The sequence below is a fragment of the Manis javanica genome, chromosome X (assembly GCF_040802235.1).
Source record: "Manis javanica isolate MJ-LG chromosome X, MJ_LKY, whole genome shotgun sequence".
NCBI classification, from domain to species: domain Eukaryota; kingdom Metazoa; phylum Chordata; class Mammalia; order Pholidota; family Manidae; genus Manis; species Manis javanica.
In genome coordinates, this window is record NC_133174.1 from 11,266,333 (window position 1) to 11,286,655 (window position 20,323).

Genomic DNA, 20,323 nt, shown 5'->3' on the forward strand with positions numbered 1-20,323 from the left:
TAAGACTTCCAAAAAGCGCTCGCCAAAACAAAACAACAACAAACAAACAAAAAAAAAGAGAGAAAAAGGTGGTTGCTCGCATTTCTTTTGTTCTCTGGCGCCTGTCTCCAATACCCGCTCGGTGGTCTTGCTGCCCTGTTTCCCTAGTATTTGGGTCCCTGTCCCTTTAAGACTTCCAAAAAGCACTCACTGCAACAAAACAAAAACAACAAACAAAAAAGATGGCCGCTCGCTTTTCTTTTGTCCTCCAGCGCCGGCCTCCGGTACCCGCTCACCGTTCTTGCTGCCCTGTTTCCCTAGTATCCATGGCCCCGCGCATGCACTGTGTCTGTGCTCTGGTCCGGATGGCTGGGGCTGCGTGTTCAGCAGTCCTGGGCTCCTTCTCCCTCCCGCTCAGACCTCTCTCCTACCGCCAGGAGCTGGGGTGAGGGGCGCTCAGGACCCGCCGGACCCGGGATTGTATCTTACCCCCTTTGCGAGGTGCTGGGTTCTCGCAGGTGTGGATGTGGTCTGGATGTTGTCCTGTGTCCTCTGGTCTCTATTTTAGGAAGAGTTGTCTTTGTTATATTTTCATAGATATATGTGGTTTTGGGAAGAGATTTCCGCTGCTTTACTCACGCCACCATCCTGGCTCCGCCTCCAACTCTGTGTGTTTTGATTGATGCATTCAGTCCATTTACATTTAGGGTGATTGTCGATAGGTATGTACTTATTGCCATTTCAGGCTTTAGATTCGTGGTTACCAAAGGTTCCAGGTTACTTTCCTTACTATCTAAGAGTCTAACTTGACTCACTTAGTATGCTGTCACAAACACAATCTAAAGGTTCTTTTCTATTTTTCCTCCTTTTTCTTCCTCCTTCATTCTTTATATATTAGGTATCAAATTCTGTACTTTTTGTGTATCCCTTGATTGACTTCGGGGATAGTCAATTTTATTTTGCATTTACCTCGCAATCAGCTGCTCCACCCTCCCTACCTTGATTTTACCTCCTCTGGTGACAGCTATCCAACCCTAGGAGCACTTCCATCTATAGCAGTCCCTCCAAAATAGACTGCAGAGATGGTTTGTGGGAGGTAAACTCTCTCAGCTTTTGCTTATCTGGAAATTGTTTAATCCCTCCTTCAAATTTAAATGATAATCTTGCTGGATAAAGTAATCTTGGTTCCAGGCCCTTCTGCTTCATGGCATTTAATACATCATGCCACTCCCTTCTGGCCTGTAAGGTTTCTGCTGAGAAGTCTGATGTTAGTCTGATGGGCTTTCCTTTGTATGTGATCTTATTTCTGCCTCTGGCTGCTTTTAACAGTCTGTCCTTATCCTTGATCTTTCCCATTTTAATTACTATGTGTCTTGCTGTTGTCTTCCTTGGGTCCCTTGTGTTGGGGGATCTGTGGGTCTCCATGGCCTGACAGACTATGTCCTTCCCCAGATTGGTGAAGTTTTCAGCAACTACCTCCTCAAAGACATTTTCTATCCCTTTTTCTCTCTCTTCTTCTGGTATCCCTATAATGTGAATATTGTTCTGCTTGGATTGGTCACACAGTTCTCTCAATATTCTTTCATTTTTAGAGACCCTTTTTTCTCTCTGTGCCTCAGCTTCTTTGTATTCCTCTTCTCTAGTTTCTATTTCATTTATTGTCTCCTCCACCGTATCCAACCTGCTTTTAATACCCTCCATCGTATTCTTTAATGATTGGATTTCTGACCTGAATTCATTCCTGAGTTCTTGGATGTCTTTCCTTACCTCCATTAGGATGTTGATTATTTTTATTTTGAACTCCCTTTCAGGAAGAGTCATGAGGTCCATATCATTTAAACCTTTCTTGGGAGTTGTATTAACAATTTTACTCTGGACCAGGTTCCTTTGGTGTTTCATGTTTGTATATGGCGCCCTCTAGTGTCCAGAAGCTCTATTCTGGAGCTGCTGAGCCCCTGAAGCTATGTCGGGGGTCGCATGGGAACGGTACTGGTGCCTGGGGGTAGGAAAGAGCTGTTCCCCGCCTCCTGGCTGCTGTGCCTGTCTCCACTGCCTGAGCCAGTGGGCCGGTCACGCAGGTATAAGTTTTTGTCCCAGAGCAGCCAGATATGGATCCCTGCTTTCCACAAGCAGCCGGAATCCCAGTCTCCCCAGGAAGTCTGCCTGTATTAACTTTCCAACCTAGTAGTCATGCGAGTCTCATGAAAGCACCATGAAATGTAGGTTTGTGCTCCCAGAACAGATCTCCGGAGCTAGGTATTCAGCAGTCCCAAGTCTTCCACTCCCTCCCTGCTCTGTTTGTCTTCCTCCCGCCCGTGAGCTGGGGTGGGGGAGGTGCTCGGGTCCCGCGGAGCCACAGCTCTGGTACGTTACTCCGTTCGCTGAGGTCTGCTCTTTTCTCCAGTTGTGTGCAGTCTGATGCTGTCCTCTTTCCTGTTGCTTTCTCAGGATTAGTTGTGCCAATCAAATTTTCTCATTGTATCCAGTTTTAGGAGGAAGCCTCTGTCTCTCCTCTCACGCTGCCATCTTTAATCCTCTCCCCTGTGCTCTATTTTTAAGCATCCCAACTGAAATGTTATTTGTCTGACTATGTGTGGGTAGAATTGCAATATTTAAAGAGTCTCTTGCCTGGCTTTAATGTATCTCCATACAGTAGGTGTTTCTTGTAGGCTTCCCTTTTGATTTCTTCTTTGACCCATTGGTTTTATTTTTTATGTTCATTTAATCACCGCATATTTGTGACTTTTCTAGTTTTCTTCTTGTTACTGATTTCTAGTTTCATAACATTGTGGTTGGAAGAGATACTTGGTATGATTTTAGTCTTAAATTTGTTAAGACTTGTTGTGTGACCATCTGGTATATCCTGGAGAGTATTCCATGTGCACTTGAGAAGAACATGTAATTCTTCTCTTGTTGGGTGGAGTGTTTTTTATATCTGTTTTGTCCATTTGGTCTAAAGTATAGTTCAAGTCTGACATTTCTGTACTGATTTTCTGTCTGGATAATATACCCATTGTTGAAACTGGGGTACTGAAGTTCCCCTGCTATTATTGTTGTCTTCAGATCTGTTAGTATTTTCTTCATAAATTTAGGTGCTCTGATGCTGGGTACCTATATATTTACAATTGTTACATTTTCTTGATGAATTATCCCCTTTATCATTACATAATGACCTTATCTCTTGTTATAGTTTTTGGCTTAAAGTCTGTTTTGTCTGATATGTCAGTAAACTTTAAGTATAGCTTTATACTTTATACTGTAAATTTTATATACTTTTAGTATAGCTACTACCCCTATTCTCTTTTGGTGTCTACTTGCATGGAATATCTTTTTCATGCCTTCACTTTGAGCTTGTGTGTGAACTTAAAGCAGAGTGAGTGTCTTGTAGGCAGTGTATAGTTTGGTCTTGTTTTTTAGCCGATCTATGTCTTTTGATTGGAGAATTTAATCATTTACATTTAGAGTAATTATTGATAGTAAGGACTTACTGATGACATCTTGTTAATTATTTTCTGGCTGTTTTATAGTTCCCTTGTTCCTTTCTTCCTCTCTTGCTGTGTTCCTTGTGAATTGATGGTTTTTCTGCAGTGGTGTGCTTTGGTTGTCTTCTTTTTGTGTTTTGTGAATCTATTATAGGCTTTTACTTTGTGGAATACTGTGAGGCTTTATACATACATATATATATAAAACATCTTATAATACTCTATTTTACACTGATAAAAGCTTAACTTCAATTGCATGTAAAAGCGCTACCCTTTAGTCACCCCTTTTTGTTTTTGATGTCCCAGTTGACCTCTTTTTATGTTGTATATTAACATATGACTTTAGATATTGTTACTTTTAAAACTCTTGTCCTTTGACCTTCATCCTAGAGGTAAGTGGTTAATACCCCACCATTCTACAGTATTAAGAGTATTCTGAATTTGACTATGAATTTGACTATATACTTATATTTACCAGGATGTTGTATATTTTCTTATGTTTTATGTTACTACTTGACATCCTTTCATTTCAGCTTACAGAACTCTCTGCAGTTCTTGTAAGGCAGGTTGAATGGTGGTGAGCTCCCTCAGCTTTCATTAGGGAAAGTCTTTCTCTCTCTTATATTCCTCAAGTGTAGCTTTACCAAATAGAGTTTTCTTGGTTGGCAGTTTTTTTTCTTTCAGAAGTTTGAATATATCATCCCACTCTTCTGGTCTGTAAAATGCCGCTGAAGAACTTGCTGGTAACCTTATGAGGGTTCCCTTGTAAAGGTTACAAGCTTCTTTTCTCTTGCTGCTTTTAAGATTGTCTTTGATTTTTAATAGTTTTATATAATGTGTCTTGAAGAATATCTCTTTAAATTGAGTTTGGTGATCAGTGAGCTTCGTGAACTTGGATACCCATATCTCCCCAGATTTGGGAAATTCTCAGCAATTATTGATTCAGATAAACTTTTTTCCTCCTCCTCTCTTCAACTTCTCACATTCCATTAATCCAGAAATTATTTCTTTTGATGGTATCTTGTAGATCACATAGGCTTTCTTTACTCTTTCTAAATATTTTTTCTTTGTTTCCCTCTGACTGGATTATTTCTACATTCTTGTCTTCTGTCTCAGATTGTTTCTTCTGCTTGATCCATTTTGATGTTGATGCTCTCTATTGCATTTTTCTTTTCATTTATTGTATTCTTTAATTTCTGTTTGGTTCTTTTTTATGGTTTCTCTTTGTTAAACTTCTCATTTTGTTCATGTAGTGTAGTTTTCCTGATTTTGTTGACTTTGTTCTCTTGTGACTTGTTGAGTTTCCTTAAAACAGCTATTTTAAATTCTTTATTGGTTAAATCAGATCTCCATGTCTTTGGGATTGATTGCTAGATTATTGTGATTCTTTGTTGGTGTCATGTTTCCTTAATGTTTTAATTGCTGTCTTCTTATCTGAAGTAGTAGTCATCTCCAGTCCTTATAACTGCCTTCAGGAGAGAAATACCTTCCACCAGATCTGCTTAAGGATTCTGAGGCTTTTTCACACATGCTCTGGATATACCTGCTTGACATTTCTTGCACCCTTTTGTGGCAGAATTCTTAAGCTTGTATGCTTTCTCCTGGTCCTGCAAAATACCAGGCTGAATACAGACAGTCTCCCTTTTGTTTTCTCAAAAGTGGCACTAAATCTCAAATTTATGGTCTCTCCCTGGCCCACAGGGATTTGGGCCAGTGCAGGCTTTCTGCATGTGCTAGCAGTCATCTGCCAAAGGTCACTGTCGCTGCTGTCTTTGGGAGTATGAATGGGGAGCTGGCCACAAGGTGGGAGTGTGTTTGAGAGTAAGGCTAATGGAGTGTTGGGAGTGCCCTGTGGCCAGTTGGAAGATCCTCAGAGACTCATGGGTGGGCTTTTTGATGGAGTCCCACAACGCATTTAGTAGGATCTGTGTTCCTTTAATCCCCTTGAAGAGTCCTGTCTGCTGTTCTGCCAGCTTCTTCCTGTCCCCTACTAATGCAGTTCACAATTCAGCAGCCTGGATGGGGCAGGAGAGAATTGAGCCTCTTCAGTAGTAGCATCCCACATAGCTGGAAAAGCCAAGAGCTCACTTACATACTCTCACCCCATGGAAAAAATCATGGGCCAAGAAGATCTCTCATGGCCCTAAGCTGTGCTGTCTTAGTGGGTGGGTGATGTGAGTGATGTCAATTTCTCTTACACTCTCTAATGCATCCAAACCTACATTTTTTTTGCTCCAGCATTGTGATGGAACTTATGTGCAGGAAACCTGGACTTCTGCAAAGGCTCCTTCATCTGTGAGTCATTGTCTGAAACATGGCTTTCTGGGGGCCCCTAGACTGTGGTTGCGAGGGGCTAGAGCTGGTTCACGGGCCACTGCAGGGTCCAGAGGCAAGATTGAGGTCTGTGTGCCTGTTAACCAATGCATGGCTGTGTGAGATTCCTCCTCAGTCCCTTGGTGTGTGGTGCTGGATCCCACGGCTCCCACAAAGGCACTTTATCTGTGAATTGATGCCAAATTATTGTCAGCAGGGGGACATGGATGAGGGATGTCTTATTCAGCCATGATATTGATGTCATTCCTAGTAGTCCTATTTTTAATTTTTTAATGAACTTCCATAGTATCTACACCGATGTGTATGATCCATGTTCAGTTAAGTTTTGTTCTTGTGTATGGCATCAGGTTAGGGTCAAGGTTCATTTTTTCCTCATATCAATATCTCATTAATCTAGCACCATTTGTTGAAAAGAGTTTACTTTCCTCTTTGGGATTACTTTGGTGCTCTTGTGAAAAATATAATGACCGTATAAGTGTAGATTTATTTCTGGGTTCTTATTTTCTTCCATTAATCTATTCAGCCTTAGACCACTGCTATACAACCTTGATTACAGTTGCTTTGTATTAGGTCTTTAAATCAGGTAGCATATATTTTGAACCAGTTCTTCTCTTTCAAGATTCCTTTGGACATTCTGGGCCTGTTGTTTATATAAATTTTAGAATTGGTGTGTCATTCGCTACAAAATAGCTTGCTAGGATTATGATTGGATTTGCATTGAATATATAGATCAGTTTAAAGAGAATCAACATCCAAATGATCTTGAGTCTGCTGGTCTGTGAGCAGAGTACATCTTCTCACTTATTTAGATCTTGTAAAATTCCTCTTAGTGGTTCTGAGTACTTAAGTATTAAATGTCTTTTGTTTAATTTATTCCCAATTTTTAAAATTTGTGTCACTATTGTAAATGGAATTATTTCTAAAATTTCCTTTTTTTGACTGAGTTTATGAAGGTTACAGAACACAAGGTCAGCAACATAACAAGCAATCTTATTGATATATACAAGCAAGGAATAATTGGTAATGGAAATTTGAAAAACAATACCATTCCCATTCACGGTAGCTTACCCTTCTTCCAAATGAAATACTTAAGTATAAATTCATCAAAACACACAGGATCTGTATACTGAAAACTACAAAGTGCTGCTAAAAGAAATCAAAGAAGACTTACATAAATGGAGAGACATACGCTGTTCCTGGATTAGAAGATTGAACACAGTAGTGATGTAATTTTCCTCCCAAGTGATCTATAGTTTCATTGTAATACCAGTTAAACTCCCAGCAAGATTTTTTTGTTAAACAAGCTACTCCTATAACTTATACGTAAGGACAAAGGAACTAAAATAGCTAAAACAAAATATGAAAAAAAACGAAGTTGGAGGAATCACTTTAGTATCAATCTTCAGTAATCAAGACAGTAGGGTACTGATAGAGGGATTGATGCATAGATGAGTGGAGCAGGATGGAGAGTACTGAAATAAACCACATGAATACAGCCATTCAGTCTTTGACAAAGGTGCAAAATCAATTCATGGAGAAAGGATAGTCTTTTCAACAAATTATTATCTAACAATTGGTCATCCATATATAAAAAAATGAAACTTGATCAAAACTTCACTCCTTGTACAAATATTAACTTGAAATGAGTCATAGATGCAGATTAAAACATAAAGGCATAAAATTTTTAGAAAACATTAGGAAAAGATATTCATGATTGGGGTTAGAAATGATGGCAAAAGCAACAATCTGTAACAGAAAAAAATAAGGTGGACTGCATCAAAATTAAAAACTTCTCTGCCAGAAACACTGTCAAGAGAATTAAGAGACAAACTACAGACAAGGGCGAAAATATTTCTAACACACGTATTTAAAGAACTTCTCTCCAGATTATGTGTAGAACTCTCAAAACTCAATAATAAGCATTCTCAAAACTCAAACAACTCTACTTAAAATGGGAAAAGTCCTTGAACAGACACTTTACCAAAGAGGATGTAGGTATGGAAAATAAATGTGTGAGAATATATTCAGCATCATTAGCCATTAGGGAAATACAAATTAAAACCATGACCACGTACCCACTATACACATATTAGAATTGCTGAAACAGAAAATACTGACACCACCAAGTGCTGACAACGGGAGTTCTCATGACTTGGTCGTGGGAATGCAAAATGGTACCCCACTCTGAAAAATCATTTGGCAGTTTCTTGAGGAGTTATATGTATACTTATGATGTGACCCCGCAGTCCTACTCCTGGATATCTATCTACCTTAGTGAAATGAAAACTTTTGTTCACCCAGAAACCTGTATGTGGATGTTCATAGTTTCATGTGGTAAGTGCAAACCTGGAAACAGCCCAAATGTCTTCCAAAGGATGAATGAATAAATGGTGGTACACTCACCAGTGAAATAGTACTCAGCAGTAAAAAGGAATGATAGAACAACTCGAATGAAACTCAAAGACATGCAGAGTGAGACAAGATAGTGTCAAAAGGTTATGTGCTGCATGATTCCTTTTATTTGACATGCTTGAAAAGGCAAAACTATAGTGCTGGAAAACAGCATGAAGTGGGGGTTTGTGTCTCAGTGAGTAGTACCAGGGAGCTTTTTTTTGTTGGAACTGCAATGTACCTTTTTTGTGGTGGTGGTTACACAAATCTATACATGTGTTATAATTTATAGAACTGTGCACTAAAATAAAAAATAGTCAATTTTACATAAAATTTTGTTCTATTTTATGAATCTTTGTGTGGTGACCTTGTTTTTGTTTTGTGCTTTGTTTGCTTATGGGTTTTTCTCCCCTCTCCTCTGCTGTGGTGTAGGTCATTTTCATCCATTGTTCTGTGTACTTGGTAAGGCCTTTTAATTTGGAAAACCGTATTCTTTAGTTCTGGGAATTTTCTTGATTTTTTTTCTTGATTATTTCCTCCCCTGTCCCCCTTTTCCTTGTTCTCCCTTGCTGATATTTTTCAGACATTGGACCTCTTAGCTTGGTTATGTAATTTTCTCATATTTTCTTTCTTTCCTCTTCCTTTGCCTCTGTTTTAGTCTGTTTCTGGAGACTTAATTTTAAATTCTAAATCCCCTATTATTTAATAACGAGGAGTTCATTTTTTATTCTCTAATTATTTCTGATGGTATCCTATTCTTGTTTCATTGTTACAATAGCCTCTCTCTTTTTTTTTTTTTTGAGAGGGCATCTCTCATATTTATTGATCAAATGGTTGTTAACAACAATAAAATTCTGTATAGGGGGGTCAATGCTCAATGCACAATCATTAATCCATCTCAAGCCTAATTCTCGTCAGTCTCCCATCTTCTGAAGCATAATGAACAAGTTCTTACATGGTGAACAAATTCTTACATAGTGAATAAGTTCTTACATGGTAAACAGTACAAGGGCAGTCATCACAGAAACTTTTGGTTTTGATCACGCATTATGAGCTATAAACAATCAGGTCAAATATGAATATTCATTTGATTTTTATACTTGATTTATATGTGGATCCCACATTTCTCCCTTTATTATTATTATTTTTTTTATTTTTAATAAACTGCTGAAGTGGTAGGTAGATGCAAGATAAAGGTAGAAAACATAGTTTAGTGTTGTAAGAGAGCAATTGTAGATGATCATGTGTGTGCCTGTAGACTATGTGCTAATCCGAGCTAGACAAGGGCAATAAAACATCCACGGATGCAGAAGCTTTCTCTCAAAACAGGGGGGTGTGAGGTTCTAAGCTTTACCACTGTTGTTCCCCGATTTCTCACCTGATGGCCCCCCTGCAACTGTGCCTGTCTTAGGTTGTTCCTCCCTTGAGGAATCTTACCCGTCTCTGGCTAACCAGTCATCTTCCGGGGCCATACAGGGAAATGTAAAGTTGGTAAGTGAGAGAGAAGCCATATTGTTGAAAAGGTTAGCTTTTTACTTCTTTGCAGATTTATGCCCTGTGGCTTCTATGCCCAGCACTTGTCTCGAGGTATCTTTACCACCTGGAGGAATTATGATACTCGGTAAATTCGATATGAGGCACGAATTCTATTTAAGGGTTGTAATTAGGAAGGAAGAAGAAAAGCTATAGAGGTAGCATATGGAAGAAAACATGGGAGGATTGATTATGTCTTTGACATATCTTCTTGTAGAGTACCTTAAGCATGTATAGGTTTTAAACTACTAACTAACTTGCACACACATTACAATAGCCTCTCTTAATGGAAGTATTTTTCTTTGTCCTGCATACTTGCTTTTTAATTTTGTACATATTTCTCATTAGATGCTTTCTTTCAATATCTGATGGTCTTTCTTTGCTTGTATTTACAAAGGGGATGAAAATGCTGATTGGAATTTCATAGCCTGTAGTGGGGCTTAGCAGCTTTGGGCTTCACTCTTATGCATCTGATTGGGCTATACAGTTGGGGAACCCCCAAAGGCAGTATCATTGGCTCTTTCCTTTTGATCTGGTTGGAGTCCCCAGAGAAGAGACTCTTTTGGTCTCCTGCATGGAGGGAAAGACCTGATTCAGTGGAGGAAGAGGGCTGTGGGTCTCTGCATCCAAGATGATCATTTATTCCCCCTATTTCCAGTCTAGTGTCTTGTCCTCAACTGTATCTGTGTATTGCTAATCTAGAAGCCCTTTGTTTTACCTTTTCACTGAATAAATCTTCAGTGTTCTGCCCTGTGGCAGGAAGGATCCTGGGGATCTAATTGCTTCTGAAGCACACTTTGAACTAACACTTGTTTTAGCCAGTCCTCCTTCCCTTTCATAGGAATCTGGAGCTGCCAAATGAATGAGTCAGGGATTCTTCTGTGTAAAATCCGATTTGGCTCCTGTTTTAACACCGTGCTTAGCTTGTGATTCAGTTTACTTAATCTGTATGAGTGAAAAAGTTCTAGGTCTAGTGAACACAAGTCTGCAGAATCATCAAAACAGCTCTAGTCATGACCTCTCAATGAACTTCCAGATAAGGTCAGTTTAAGTAGAACCTCTTGAGTAAAGGGGCATCTGGGTCACCTTAAGGAAGGTACCTCACTATGCAACCAAAAATTCATACTGTTAATCTTTCCTAGCCTTTCCCAAAGGAAAGGCCATTTACCAGGGTGATTGTTCTTTGGGGAAAAGGAAATAGTCTGATTTTGGGTGGGTTATTGGACACTGGCTCTGAACTTACAGTAATTCCAAGAGACTCAAGATGTCTCTGTGGCCCACCAGTCAGAGTAGATGCTTATGGAGGTCAGGTGATCAGTGGCGTTGAAGCTCAGGGTCCATCTCACAGTGGGGCCAGTGGATCCTGAATCCACCCTGTGGTTACTTCCCTAGTTTCATAATGCATATTGGAAGAGTCATTCTCAGTGACTGGTAGAATCCCCACATTTATTTTTCTTAGATTTGCTGAGTCATTTCTGTTCATTAGTTTGCCTTCTAGCATACAAGTTTTTATTGCTACCACCTTTTTATCCCTTTTGTTTTCCCTGTCCTTGTATGTCTATGACTTAAAACAATTTTTTGAAATTGTTTTAGTGGAGTTCTAGTAGGGAATGAATATGGTAGGTATGTTCAGTTCCATTTTTACCTACAACCTCTATCTGTAGTCTTTTGCTAGATGACATTATACAGTCCCATGGCTTTGAAAGACTAACGTGGTGATTCTAGATTGTTTCAAGCCCTACTTCTTTTTCCTTAGATTTCTAGACATGTATTTACAATTGCTTACTCAGCCTTTTCTCCTGATGTATCTAATACACATTTCAAATGCTTAATTCCCAGCGCTCTCCTTGAAATACCTATATCTTCCAATCTTCTAGTTCTCAATTAATACCACTACTAGCCATCCATTGCTTAGTCCAAAACCCCCTTCCTTCTTTCCTGCATCAACTTCCTCAGCAAGTCTTATCAGTTCTAGATTCAAAATATACCCAGAATTGATCCACTTCTTCCCATCTTTATAGCTGATCTAAGCCATTTTCATTTCTCACCTGGGTCCAGGCAGTAACTTCCCAACTGCTGCCTGCTCCCACTCTTGCCCTGCTACAATCCATTGTCTACACTATAGCTGGAGTGAAAATTTTGAATTAGGTCACATGTCTTCCCTAATTCAAAGCCTTCAGTGCTCTCCCCCTGCACTTTGAGTGGCGTCCACTCTCTCTACTGTGTCCACACTGTCCCCTGCCTAACTTTCTGACTTCAGTTTCTGGCAATATCTTCTTTGCTGCCTCTGCTCATCACACAGACCTTTTTGTTCATTAAATAAATTGTTCAAGCTCATTCCCCCTTCAGGGCTTTTGCAGTTGCCATTTTGTCTTCCCTGATAATCCTCCCCCACGATATCTTCACATGGCTCACCCCTCATTTCATTCAAGTCTGCTCAGATAGCATCTTGGGAAGCCTTCCCTGACCACTCCTCTGTCTTTCTCCTAGATTCCCCATTACTCTCTATTACATCATTTTATTTATTTCCTGCTGAAAGTGTTTGCTCTTTAACTTTGTCTTTCTCTAGCCATTTGACTATAAGCCCTATGAGGTCATTGGTCAGAGCTGTCTTGTTCTTTGCTGGTACCATCACACCTAGAACAGAATACGGCCAATAGTAGATAGATACTCGAAGGCTGGCTGGATAGGATAGGAGGGTGGGTAAATAAATGCTTATTGAGTTCTGTGCTATTAACATGTTGATTCTTCTGGAGCATCTCAGAATCCAGCCTTTCTGCAGAATCCTTTCCCACCTTGACCGATTCTACTTAAGAATGCCTTCATGTGTACCCTTCTCCTCCTGCCAGTAATTCTGCTTTAGGGCCTGAAATTTTGAATTTCAAAATAGCAGATTGCTGACCCTCTTTTCTGCCTTTAGCCATATTTTACCCAGGAGCTTGGGTAACACTTTGATGGAGGGGTGGCCAGCATACTTTCTCATCCCTCAGACTTCACTGAGTATAGATAGTGCTGGATCGAAAATGAGACGTTATAACTAGAGATTTAGTCCCTGTGGAGTCTGCTTTTGCTTTTCTGCTACCTTCTGATCAGTCTTTAAATCTTCAGTGTCATTCCCTGCCAGCCACCAATGCTGTTTTAAACCTGAGCCTGAGATTAAGGCTGGGAGGAAGGAGTGGTTTAGTCAGGTTCATTTCATCATCTTCAGAAAGGAGTTGAGAAATTACTACAACTTGTAAAGCCTCCTGTGTCTACATACCAGCTTTAAATATGTGCCTTTCAGTCCACTGGAGTCCTATGGCACGTAAGTGTTTGTGGGTCCAACTATACATTTCTTTTTAATATTGGATAAAGTAGGGATGAACCCAGGAAATGACCCCTTTGTGTTTTTGTTTTTCTTCTCTCTCTTTTGTACAAATCAGGAGGTTCATCAAGAACGGATTGCATTGGAAAACCAGTTGGAACAACTTCGTCCAGTTACTGTGTTGTGACCCCCAAGATTCAAGTAACCATGGGTGACCTTTTCTGCCAAGATCTTTCATTTGAATGTTTCAACTCAACTACTTGTCTTAGATGTTTGAAACTGTGTCAAAAGCTGTGAGCAGTGGAATATAATCCATATCACCTTTTCTCTTGTACTTTACTTGTACATTTTACTCTGGTGGAAAAAATACAACTGATTATCACACTCGAAACTGTAATTATTGGTGGAATTTATCTCCCATTCTTAAGTACTTCCTCAAGGTGTTAGGTATTGCTCCTTATCAAAAGCTATTCTAGCAAATAAAACAACTTAGGGCATTGTTTATTCAAAGAATTTATGATTTGTACAAAACCTTATAACCCAGTGCCATCATGATGCTTGTTTTATTTTTGTATGTATATCATATATGGTAGGTTGGTTTCCTGAATCATTGGAAGTCCAGCTGGTTAGTCTTTGGCATGATGATGATAATAACAAAAACTGAAATAAAATAAAAGCATCAGATTTAGACTGGCGCTGTGCCCTCCACCACTACATGCCAAAAATTGCTTCTCTAGTGCCATTTTGATATTATATCTAGCTATGAATAATATATGACTGTCATTTTCTGTTGAATGGCAAAGACCTACTGGTTCTTTACACCTCTGTAAAGTGGAGGTTTTGTCAGTGGTCTGTTTAACTTGGCCCAGCTAGACCATCAATCCGGGTAACTCAGTCCTTTTATGTACATTTTTAGGCAAGAGCAGTCTGTTTTAACTGCCTCTCCCGATCAAATTAAATAGTTGCCAGATCTCTACTTTTATCCTGCATGGGAAACATATCTGTAAACACATGAATTTGGAAATCACCCATCAGATATGAAAGGCTGATGAGACTTTGAACAGATACATAATTGTTTTTTGAACCCAGGTATTCAAACTGGAGAAGAAGGGGAAATGGTTATTATCAGCAATTCAACAATCTCTAGTAGTTAGTTTTGTCTTTGTTATTTTGACTTGGATTGTGTGTATATTGGATATGAAGAAATAATGAAAGGAAGGCCAGTTTTCACACTGGATATGTGACTGTTTGTTCTCTGTGAAGTGTACTCTTGGGAAGTGATTGGTTTTTCCATGGTCTGGAGGAGTCCAGCTGACTCCAGTGTAAGAGATGTAAAGCGGTAAGCTCAAATGGCAGAAGCCAGTTATACCCTCTAGAAATTGGGATAGCCACTGCTTCCCCTAAAGCTCAAGTTTAAAGTGGGAATTGACCAACCCTCACAGGGATCAAGGCACACCATCTTTAACATCACTTGGAGAGACTGATGGCATGAAATGAGGTCTCTTGAGCCTTTTGCTAATTTACCCATTCTTAGGCTAGAGGGTGGGGTGCGCCTACAGTCCTTTTTGAAGTGGTTTAGGATAGGTTTGCAGTGTATTGGGATTAAGCCTTTGATTTCAGTAAGGTTGACAGCTTTTAGAAAGAGTAGGCGTTTATTTAATGCTTCCTTATTTCATTGGCAAGCTTTATCAGTATCTTATGGCAGAGGAGCTCCAACAGATGATGTTTTTCCAAAGAAAAACAAATTGGTTCTATTCTGTGCATAATAAAAGATTTTGAACTGATTTGATTTGAAAATCACAAAACTGAAACTATTTCTCTATTCCCATTTTCCTTCCTTTTTGGCTGCCTTTTTTTGTTGCTGTGGGAAGGGCTTGGAGTCAGTTAATCCCCTCCTAACATTATGACTGGGTCAGTGCAAATACTTTAGGTCCCCTCTTTTCCCATGTTCTGAGATCTGGGGGCAGCAAGACCTTAACCAACAGTGTCCTTGTTGCAGGCGTTTCACAGCACATTTGCCTTTTGTTACATTCAATCCAGGAGAGACCAGTATATACACGTTCTCTCTCCCAGTGCATATGCACTCACTGGAGATAGCACTTCATATCCATTAAGCACACATGTAAACTAAGGAATGTTAGTCTATATTATGCATTTGGAAAATATTGATGTGTTTTTTTCCCCACCAAGCCAATGCCAGTGGATAAGCCAATTAAGAGGTTGGGGTTTTGTTTAGTTGGCTTAGTTTTCATTAAAGGGAAAAACTTGCATTGGGCAATCAACACCCCATGAGTTGCATAGTTTCACCAGTATTTTAAGGTAGGCATTGCGTTGAAGCACACGCCAACAATATTTGTATCCAACCTTCTTGACTGGACTTAATAGTGACCACCATTTATCAGCTGCTAAGAACTGGATTTTTAAAACACACATATGCACACACGCACATGCACATCATTATTATTACCTAACTAATGCTCATCTTCTATTTCTCTGTTTTCTTTGGATGTACATTTTAAACTTAGGGCTATAACTCCTGGTAATGTTTCTGTGAGCCCTTAATGTTATTTTATAGGAAGGCAGGGTTATTGAAATCACCATTATACTTCTTCTATAAAACTACTCCAAAATTAGGCCTGCTTGTTGGGCAGAACTCTGTGGACAGCCGGTTGATGCTGCCCCCATCCAGAGGTTTAATAATCTTGTTGTTAAGTGGTCTTCCTCCATGGGGTCCCGAGGATAAATCACAGTAGTGGTTGATGGTGGGCTTGTTGGGTACCCAAGTGTGTTTTGTGTGTGGCTTGTTGCTTTTACCACCTCCCTTTCCAGCAAAACTAAAAGGTAGGTATTGGAATGGAGATGCGTGTTGTAGTCAAGGTAGCTGTTTGCCTTAATTGGAAGGATCTAACTGCTTTATTAATATTAGAGAAGTGCTTTGGGCCTGGTTGGGAGAGGAGGCAGCTTAGCTGGCAGTTGTGTCCATTTTACCATCTTTGGAGAATTGGATGTCAGAGCTGAGAGACTGGTATTCATCTCCTGCAGTTTGCTTGTGGGGAAGCCAAGGCCCTAAGAAGCCACAGTTCTTAGCCGAATAATCCATAGAAAGAGGTAGCTAGTGGCAGAGTTGGGATGCTAGCCTGATTTTATGGATTCTAAGTTAAGTCTTCTAGCTTCTAGGCAATATTAAAAATAGATTATAGGGGTTTCTTCTATTTACTATGTTGAATTCTATTTATCTAATCAGTCGTAAAATATGAAAACATGTTTTAATGAGTTTTAGATCTAGATATTTCTCTTGGATTGAAACAAAAAATCTGAAGGAAAAGAATATGATGAACTATTCTTCTGAACACCTCATCTTTCATGATGCAGTAAATTACTCCGAGTTTCTTGGCAGAACTTTTGACAGCTGTTGCTTTGAGTGGATTCCATTCCTATATTCCTTATGGGAGTTTGTTTTTAAAATAGACTACTGTGACTGAAATGAACCCAATATGTAGTAAGTTACAGTTTTCTTCAATATATCTTTGGTTACTTGGGTTGCAAATGTTAACTTCAGCACATTTTAGGGTGAGTAATCAAAAATAAGAATTTTCCTTTGATTTCTTACCAATGTCTGAGCTGTCATAAAACATTCTTCTCTGTATATGTGACTTGATTCTAAAGTCTGTTTCTAAATGATAGTTGTTTATTTCTTAATGATCTCACAACCTTAGTAATAATAGGTAGGTATTCAGAAGCCCAATAAGAAAACCTTGGAATGGATGTGTTTGTTCCAGTTAAGGCAAGCATTTGTAGATGTCATTTTCTAAGCAGTAGTTGAACAGACCCCAATTACAGTATAACACCTTAGAGCTAAAAACATTTGTTCAACGCGAACTAGAATCACACCTCCCAACTAGATATCACCAAGGGAACATGATTTTTAAAATATTTAAAAAATTTTCAAATATCATAGCAACCAGATCTTCCCATATTATTGACAAGTAGGTCTCCATACGTTGTGGTTTGAACAGGATGAGTGTGAACAAAATGAAATATCAGTGGAGAGGTCTTTTTCTCCTAGTAAAGAACACTTCGTAACTTTGGTTTCTCTTTCTAGCTGTCATACTGTTTCAAGTGTACTCTTTTAAAACTCTGATTTCAAAGGACTGCTTGAGTTTACAGTCTAGTAAAGGGTGTTTTGTTTTGTTCTGTTTCTGCATCATTACTCAGTGTGATTCAAGTTTGTAGTAAGAAGTGGAGACTTGGGTTTTTGGAGTGCTGAGGTGACTTATCTTGCTTCTCCTTCAGCACAGGCCAAGGGAGACTTCCCATCAATGCCAACAGGTCAGTCATCGATGGCAGTTTGAATGTGAGTCACTCTGTGAGCCACCTCGCTTTGCTTGTTTGTAATGGAAAATGCATCTAGCTTTGTGACCCTCCCAAGAGCACCTGTAAGAACAACAGACATAGAGAGCCAGACTTTACAAGCAGTGCAAGCAGATTCTAAGGGCTGCTTCCATCCCCAAAGATAGGCTTTTTCAGAGGTTGCCTTACAAATGTTCCCTTGAAACAGCCAGTCTGTTAATATGAGCAGGACATCCCAGGTACCTAGTCACTTTTAGGTTTGTATAATTATTTTCTGCATTTATTAATACACATGATGATAAAGAAACCTTTTCTAAGAGGCATATAGGAAGATTTCAGCGGAGAGGACTTGTTCTAGTTACAAAAGCCTTGGTCTGCTCTCAACAATTGGGGAATGTTTATTTTTCATGTTTTGTGAGTTCTCCTGTCTTGCTCTAAGCTATAAGTTCATGGCCATGGGAAGTTGGAGAAAATGGGTCTGTGACTCTGAAGACCAGAGGACTGTACTTTAAGAGTGTTGGAGTTGGAATTTGAAGGGGCTACAAAAGGAAGTCCTCAGGTTCTGGATCTGTCCTAAAGTGCTTTGTTGGACAACAGGACTGGATCCTAAAGCCCCTTCAGGGAGCTCTGCCCTGGGAACGGAACAGTGCATGCAATAACCCCTTTGTATGGCGATTGGGTCAACTGGGTTGTGTTGGTTTTGTTTTGTTTTAAGGCAACTTGTGTGAGGGTGTCAACTGCACCCACTCTGGGAGCCCGGTATACTCTTTAGCACCGCCATTCTTTTTGTCTTCAGTGAGCCAGAGGTGGGAAGAGCCATTTTAGTCTTCATGCCAGTGGGCTGGGAGAGATAATGAGCTGAGTGGTCTATTTTAACCTTGAGAGTAAAAATGTATATTTTTTCACTACAGGTACATTGAACAGTAAAATGAGTAACAGCAAAGATATATTTGATGCCTTCCATCTTTTCATGATAATGTGCTAGCAAGTTGTGTTAATATTTTACTCAGCTAGAGTCTCATTCATTTACTAAACTTTGGGAGCATTATGTATATTGATCTTAAACGTAAATAAAGGATAGGCTGTGTTGGATTGTGACTTGTAGTCTCAAGCTAACCTTACTGCCTCTTTTTCACACTTGTTGGAAAGTCTGTGAAGAACATAGTAGGTTAAGAATCTCCAACTTTGAAAAATGTACATAATGTGAAACTGGGGTGCTATGTTAAAAATAAATGTATGATGACTAAGAGTGGCTTTTATGGAGTCTTGGTGTTCAATAAATTGTGGTCCACATTTGGTCTCGTGCATTTAATGCAAGTGAAATGAAAAGGAGTTGGACATCTTCCCAATTAAATCCAAGTCTGACATTTAGTTATTTTCACCTCCTGGTGATCTGAGCTAGGTTCTTAAAGGTCTGTACAGAGTAAATACTGGGTGATTGTGGGATATCACAGCTAATTCACAGTGATTTTTAAAGATCCACTGAATTGAAAACATGACTTAATGTGGGGTCAGGTTATTTGCTTCATCTTGTCATTGTTCTTTTTGTTAAAAAATGTTACCAATCAACATATCCTTAGCTGGGGTAGGGGTGAAGGGGGAGTTTCAGGGAGAGTTGGCTTGAAGTCCGAACTAAGTAATCTGGCACCCCAGTTGTAGTTTCTTACCTTTAAAATGTGAATAATTTTAAGAGACACCAGTCTTCTGTCAGATTGGGGTTTTATCCTGTATTGTGAATGCAAATGGTGGACTACACATAGGATATTTCCAATCTAGTAGTAGTGCCAAACTAACTCTAGAAAACCATCCATGATTTGGCTCCTAAGCTTGGACACAGGACATCACTGACCCAGACCTTTCCCAAGCACTGGGGAGGATCACTAGGTCACCAACTTTAGAAGTAAAAGAGCTCTGAGATCATTTAGGCAAGTAGTTCCCAAAGTGTGGTCCCCAGCACTGTCAGTGTCATTGGGGAACTTATTAGAAATGCAGATTCTTGGGACCCACCCCAGATCAATCAAAACAGGAACTCTGGGAGTGGGCCTGGTAATCTTTGTGTTAACAAGCCCTTCAGGTGATACTGATGCTCACCAAAGTTGAAGTGGTCAAGCCAGCCTCATCACACAGTCAAGGAAACTGTGGTTCAGAGAGGGAAAACTGACGCATGTGGGGCCTCAGCTCATTCAGTGTCCATTCCTTCAGTGGTTCCCTCTCCTGACCTCCCTTTCACAGAGCTTTACTGTGCCCCAATTGTGTATCAAGCCCTATTTTAGGCGCTAGAGGTGGGACCCTCCAAGACAGAACCCCTTCCTCCATCAAGCTCACAGAGACCTACAAATGACTTGTAATGGCAGCGCAGGATAAGTGCTATGATAAGTAAGGCTTGGCTAACTGCTGTAACAAAGAACCCTAACACTTCTCCAGAGAAGAAATACGGATGGCCAACAGACACATGAAGGGATGCTCCACATCACTAATCATCAGGGAAATGCAAAAAAAAACCCCACAATGAGACACCACCTCACACCAGTTAGGATGGCCACTATCCAAAAGACAAGAAACAGCAAATGCTGGCAAGGATGTGGAGAAAAGGAACCCTTCCTACACTTTTGGTGGGAACGTAAATTGGTTCAACCACTGTGGAAAGCAATATAGAGGTTCCTCAAAAAACAGAAATACCATTTGGCTCAGTCACTCCACTCAAGAAAACAAAATCCCTGATTTGAAAAGACAGATGCACCCCTATGTTTATAGCTGCACTATTTAGAATAGCCAAGATGTGGAAACAATCTAAATGTCCATCAGTAGATGAATGGTTAAAGAAGATGTGGTACGCATACACAATGGAACATTATTCAGCCATAAAAAGAAAAGAAATCCTGCCATTTGCAACAAAGAAACCTAAGAGGTCAATGAATTGCCACAATGGAAGTTTATTTCTCACTCAGCA

General features: G+C 39.7%; 1 protein-coding gene across 8 annotated transcripts in view; it reads left to right on the top strand.

Annotated features, from left to right (window-relative positions):
* Positions 1 to 18,620, top strand: part of REPS2 (RALBP1 associated Eps domain containing 2) — a 234,520-nt gene extending 215,900 nt beyond the window's left edge. For 7 of the 8 annotated variants that reach the window (XM_037020519.2, XM_037020520.2, XM_073228225.1 and 4 more), the window contains one exon: positions 13,142 to 18,620. In XM_037020519.2, coding sequence (XP_036876414.2) covers positions 13,142 to 13,210 — 69 coding nt within the window. In that variant the 3' untranslated portion in view covers positions 13,211 to 18,620. Of the gene's footprint in view, positions 1 to 5,699; positions 5,757 to 13,141 lie in introns of all 8 variants that reach the window. The other variant, XM_073228224.1, reaches the window with a different exon arrangement.
* The last annotated feature ends 1,703 nt before the right edge of the window (positions 18,621 to 20,323 follow it).